At 44.8% G+C, this 6,490-nt stretch overlaps 1 protein-coding gene across 1 annotated transcript in view; it reads right to left on the minus strand.

Annotated features, from left to right (window-relative positions):
• The window catches only part of DMBT1 (deleted in malignant brain tumors 1), a 51,306-nt gene extending 45,172 nt beyond the window's left edge, over positions 1-6,134 (minus strand). The window contains exon 1 of the mRNA XM_060242665.1: positions 6,080-6,134. Within this exon, the coding sequence (XP_060098648.1) occupies positions 6,080-6,134 (55 nt within the window). The remainder of the gene's footprint in view (positions 1-6,079) is intronic.
• Between the last annotated feature and the right edge of the window lie 356 nt (positions 6,135-6,490).

Genomic DNA, 6,490 nt, shown 5'->3' on the forward strand with positions numbered 1-6,490 from the left:
AAGCTACTTAATGCAGAAATATTAATCCCTTGTGAAAGTGTTCTTCTAAATGTTTAGACTAAATGATTCATATTATTTTATTCTTGCACTTCCTCAAAAACACCCTAAATAAAAAAATCCCAGAATGGCAAATAGAAACAAAGGAAGAAACATTGCATTAAACAATGGCTATTGACCATAATAATTAAATGAAGCTTCTGTATTCAGAGTTATAGCTCAGTGATACTTTGCAGTGCATTATCCCAGTGCTGGGACAGATAACCAGGGCCACTTTTCCTGGTAACTACAAATGCACACAACATCCAAATGGAGGAGATCTCTATGCAATAAGCCACTGAGCTGTGATTGCCTGAGTTACAAACAGCTGATACTCAAAAAGCATCAGGAAGTCCCTGGAAATGACATGCAGGCACTGGAAGCAAAACTGAATGAACTGGCTGGATCCAGGAAACCACATATGCTTTAGCATCTGCTCTGCAGGAAAAACAAACCAGGCAGGGAAGCCACTATCATGAGCTACTTGGAGTCCACTGGAAGAGTCCATGGGCAGCAAAACTCACTGGGGTCAGACCAGCTGGACTTGGGGAGGGGGATGAGAAGAGGTAGCCCTCTCGGCCATTGCCCCTTCCCCAGTGACCATAGTGGTGAATCTGTCTCATAGGTTTTGCTGTTTATCTGGGGAGGGCCATCAAAAGCCAGCTGGTGAGACTGGTGAATGCATGGACTTTGGTGTTTGCTCTGTGGGGAGGCCGGGGAGTGTGTGTCCCAGCTACTGGAAACCCAGTCAGTGATTCAGTGAATGTGTAGGAATGTGGTTTGATCTTGAAAGGAGTTTGTATAGGGAGGGGGACCAAAATAATGTGCTGGGAATGAAGCTAAGAATATCTTTTTATCTGCCCTCCAGCTAGATAGATTAGGATACAAAAATTATATCATTCATAAGAACAGTGCTAGTGATGAGCTGCCATTAAGGAAAAAGAGAGAGAATTTAAAAAGTGAAAATTAGACATTAAAAAATGCTCAAAGAAGGAGACAAACCTTCACATACAGGACAAGGGCTGAATTTCAGTTCTAAAATCATGGCAATCAAGACACAGCCAGAATCTTAGAATATATGAAAAGATCTGCACCCATGCAGTCAGCAACATCTAAAAAAAAAAAAAACCTTAACAAGTGGCATCATCACTTACATGGAAAGGTTGCTATGGTTCAGGACCAACATCTGCACAAAGGGCACATCTGCCTTATGTTGGTTTGTGAGAAGGTTCATGTGTTTAATGAAGAACTTAAGTGAGAGCACTGATGATGCTGAACCTTTTGTGGTGCTTTATGAGTGGTTTAGAGCCAGGGCAACATGTACAACATTAAAGTTTATAGGAAGTTGAGAGTGCTGATGAAAAAGGTTACAGAGAGTTCTGCTACTGAAATTAGGGAGGGAAACTACAGTACATATCGAATGCTGATGAAACTGGACTTATCCTATGCTCCGCAGGCAGGCCCAGTCAGTTCTCCTCTGAGTAATGCCCTTAGACTTAGATAACTAGACTTGGGAGCACTTATGGGAACTGACAACCAGAACCTTGAGGCAAAGAGCTGAAACAGGAACACAGGCTTGCACCAGTGGGCCAGTTGATCTAGCAAATCTCCCCTCCTAGCCCAAAGCTTAAACAGCAGCTCCACCTGCTCTGAAATCAGCACCTGGGACCCGTATTGCCAGGCTTAAGTGGGGTCAGAATCCTGCAAAGGATTGTACCCATTGTGCTCTATCCCGGAAGATGGAGCATGGGCTGCAAGCCTGGTACTGTCTTTTTGCTGGGCTATCTTGACCCCAGCCCTCTACCTTCTTTCTTCCTGTTGGGTGGAGGCAGATTCCAGTGGGCTTGTGGACCAAGTCCTGGACTGGTGTTTAGTTGTTCCAGGATGTGGGGGCAGGGCAGAGGGAAGTTCTGCAAATTCCTCAGGAGCAAGTTCTGGAGTAGATGGACTAGGGACATCTGCCCTGCAGTGGTTTCTCAGAGTTTCTTGCTCTCTCCCAGACCATATTTCTGACTCCTAAGGCTCTTCCTTGGAGGCAGCCAAATTGGAGTCCAGAGCCAGCTTAGTGAAGGTCATGGCAGAAAAAGGGTACCTGAGAGAATATTTCTCAAAGGAGGAGGAAATCATGCCTTTACATACCTAAGACTTTTGCCCGGGGAGAAGATTGCTGGAGATTTTAAAATCAAAGCACTTTTTGTCTTCTCTTCAGAAAACCTTAATACAATGAATGTTTCTCTGCCTGTTGTGTAAAAGGAAAATCACAAGACCTGAGCAGCTTTGGTGATTGTTGAAGGCTGTTATTATTTTTATTTAAACACAATTTTATTGATAACATATGGTAACCATATCCATTAATACCTTCTTTTTATCTATCCCATATGCTATTTTCTAATCCCCCCTCCCCCGTTACTTGACTCCCACCGAAGTTATATACTTAAAATACTAACATTTAAAGGTACGCTTAAACCATAAGAACCTATATTCATATTCTACTTTTTTCTAGTACTTGATCATTATTAAAAAAAAATGTCCCATATCCTTTTATATTCCATTCTTCTTCTACATAACATCTAAACTTTTTCCACTTCTTTTCATACACTTCCAAATCATAGTCTCTTAAGATTCTTGTTAGTTTGTCCATCTCACTCCATGTTATAACTTTTACAATCCAATCCCATTTTTCTGGTATTTTTTCTTGCTTCCATAACTGCGCATACAATGTTCTAGCCGCTGAAAGCAAGTACCAGATCAAAGTTCTATCTTCTTTTGGAAATTTTTCCATTTGTAATCCCAATAAAAAAGTCTCTGCTACTTTCTTGAATTCATATCCCAAGATCTTTGAAAGGCTGTTATTATTTTGAAATGGGACTTTTGAAACTTGGAGGATATTTTGGGATGAGGCATGGGATGCCATGCTGTCTCTACCTCAAAGAACAGGCCCCCAGAGCTTCAGATACCAGCGGATCAATTTTCCATTTTCTCCTATGGGAATCAGTCTCCATAGGGAATAATGGAGTGCCCAGCAGACATTTCCTCCCCCCCCTCCACTTTCTTATGACCCTGAAGTGGGGGGAGGGCCTCCAAACTGGGGGATTCCCTGCCCCCACCTGGGGATTGGCAACTCTAGAGTTACAACATATATGACGCAGTAAAGAACACTGGGAGTCTTGACATGAATTCAAACAGAACAACATGAATGGGGTTGGGGAAAAAAATCTTTGCCTCTTTGTTACGGGTTCTATAGAGTCTGAAGAGACCCCACAGAATATCACTGAAAACATAGCTGACATGGAAAGGAACTCAATCTTGACTAGGAGATATAAGATATGGAGAAGTTGCTTGACTCACATGAAAAGGACTTCACTGGTGATCTTATATCATGGGGGGGGGTCAGTTAACCCACTGTTATTTTTTTAAGTTTCACTTTAAAAAATATATACTTTCCTCTTTCCTGCCACCTTGCAACCCCCCTATTTCCTAGTCTTCTCTTTCTCTCCTTCCCAGTCACCAACCAACCTATGCTTACCCCCTACACCAGTCTTCAGATATATTTATTTTTTATTTACTCCATTTGTACCCTACCTTTCTCCACAATGTGGACCCAAAGCAGCTTACATAATTCTGTTCCCTTTTACTATCACAACAACCCTGTGAGGTATGTTAGGTCTGGTGTATGTGACTGGCCAGGGTCAACCTGCAAACTTCTGTGGCACAGTTAGGATTCAGACCTGGATAAGAACATAAGAAGAGCCCTGCTGGATCAGACCAATGGTTCATCTAGTCCAGCATCCTGTCTCACTATCTCCTCTAGATAGCCAACAACAGGTCATAGAGGCCAAGGCCTTTCCCTGATGTTGCCTCCTGTTTCTGGGATTCAGAGGATTAGTGCCTCTGAATGTGGAGGTTCCCCTCAGTCACCATAGTTTGTAGCTATTGATAGACTTATCCTCCATAGATATATCTAATCCCCTTTTAAAGTTGTTTTCTGTGGCTATCCAGGGTCAGTGCCAGGCTTGCTGGTGCCCTAGGCTGGGAGGGCAGGGGCTGCCCCTCCCTCCCAGGTGGTTTAAAACATGAGGGAGGGCACCCAGGAGCAGCTGCTGCCCTTCCTGCACCCAGGAGGCCGGCACCTGTTCTCAGGCACTCTCCTGATCATGCAAGCACTAGCAGAAGCAGCCGGGCTGGACTCCCCCTCCATTTAAAGAGCACATTGAACAGCTGGTTGGCCAGGTCTTTAAATCACATGGAAATGGCAATGGCTGCTCCTGCCACTCTTCCTGAAGAAGAAGAATTGCAGATTTATACCCCGCCCTTCTCCCTGAATCAGAGACTCAGAACAGTTTAGAATCTCCTATATCTTCTCCCCCCACAATATACACCCTGTGAGGTGGGTGGGGCTGAGAGGGTTCTCACAGCAGCTGCCCTTTCAAGGACAACCTCTGCCAGAGCTATGGCTGACCTAAGGCCATGCCAGCAGGTGCAAGTGGAGGAGTGGGGAATCAAACCCGGTTCTCCCAGATAAGAGTCCACGCACTTAGCCACGACACCAAACTGGCTCTTCCTGTGTGATTTGAATCACTGGTTAGGGTGGAGGCAGCCGTCAAGCTGCAGCGGAGGTGCTTGAAGGCTGCCCTGACTGGTGATTTAAATCACATGGGAAAAGCAGCAGGAGCAGCCACTGCCGTTCCTGTGCAATTTAAAGACCCTACTGATCAGCTGGTTGGCGGGCTTTTTAAAGGGAGGGGGAGGCCGATTCAGCTGCTTTTGCCAGTGTTCCCTCATGATTGGGAGAGCACCTAGGAACAGGTGCTGGCCTCCCGGATGATTTAAAGGCCCTGCCAATCAGCTGGGAGGCAGGACCTTTCCTGGTTGCAAGAAGGGCTATGGCTGCTCCTAGGTGCCCTCCCACACAATTTAAATCACCCAGGAGGGAGGGGTAGCCCCCACTCTCCCAGGGGGCATCCAATTCAATGCTCCCCAGGGCTGTGCCCTAGGCAACCGCCCAAGGTCACCTAATGGATGCACTAGCCCTGTGGCTATCACTACATCCTCTGGCAGCAAATGCCACATTTTAATCACTCTCTGTTTAAAGTAATATTTCCTTTTGTCCATCCTGAACCTACTGCCCATCGGTTTCATTGGATGCCTTCAAGTTCTAGTATTTTGAAAAAATTCAAAGTGAATTGCCTCTCCACCCCTTGCACAATTTTATAAACTTCTAGCTTGCCTCCCACCCCCGCAGTTGTCTCTTTTCCAAACTGAAACATCCCAGATTCTTCAGCCTTTCCTTATAGGGAAAATGCTCCAACCCCCTTGGTTGCCCTCCTCTGTACTTTTTCCAGCTCTGCAATGTCCTTTTTGAGATATGGTGTCCAGAATTGTATACAGTATTCCAACTGAGGCTGCACCATAGATCTATGCAGGGGCATTACAACATCTGCTGTTTTATTTTAATGCTTTCCTAACTATCCCTAACATAGAGTTTGCCTGCAGCAGTACACTGGGTTAACACTTTCATTGAGCTATCCACTACGTATGTCCCAAAGGTCTTTTCCCCTCTCAGTATCTGCAAGTTCAGATCTCAGAGCCAGTTTGGTATAGTGGTTAAGTGCACAGACTCTCATCTGGGAGAACCGGATTCCCCACTCCTCCACTTGCAGCTGCTGGAATGGCCTTGGGTGAGCCATAGCTCTTGCAGAAGTTGTCCTTGTGAAAGGGCAGCTTGTGAACTGCTTTGGTTAGGGTGGCTTGCCTGCCTTGTGAAAGGGGAGATTGTGAGCTGCTTTGAGATCTTATTCAGAGTGGAGGGTGGGATGTAAATCCAATACTATCATCATCATCATCATCATCATCATCATCATCATCATCATCATCATCATCATCATCATCATCATCATCTTCTTCTTCTTCTTCCTATACTTGGTGTGGGGATTTTTTGTCTCAGTCTACATGCCAATAAAGGCTTGTCTGATATATTTGTCTCAGTGTGCATCACTTACACTTACCAACATTGAACTTACTTTCCGCATCGTTGCCCACTTACCCAGTTTGTTGAGGTCTTCTTGGATCTCTTTACAGTCAGCCTTGGATTCCACCATTCTGAATAATTATGTGTCACCTGCAAACTTGGCTAATACACTACTCACCCCTAGCTCCATATCCTTTATGAATAAGTTAAATGGTGCAAGCCCCAACACTGATCCTTATGAGACTCCATTGTTAACTTCCCTATTGCATACATGCTTCTTCACTTTCTCAAAGATCTCCAAAAAGTTGGTGAGGCAGGACTTCCCTTTGCAGAACCCATGCAGGTTTTCCCTCAGCAGGCTTTGTCACTCTATGTGCCTAATCATTCTACCTTTGATTGCGGTTTCTACTACTTTGCTGGGATAAAGGTAAGGCTGGCTTGCCTGTAATTTCCCGGTTCCCCTCTGAATCCCTTTTTAAAAATTGG

The sequence above is a fragment of the Heteronotia binoei genome, chromosome 6 (assembly GCF_032191835.1).
Source record: "Heteronotia binoei isolate CCM8104 ecotype False Entrance Well chromosome 6, APGP_CSIRO_Hbin_v1, whole genome shotgun sequence".
Lineage (NCBI taxonomy): Eukaryota > Metazoa > Chordata > Lepidosauria > Squamata > Gekkonidae > Heteronotia > Heteronotia binoei.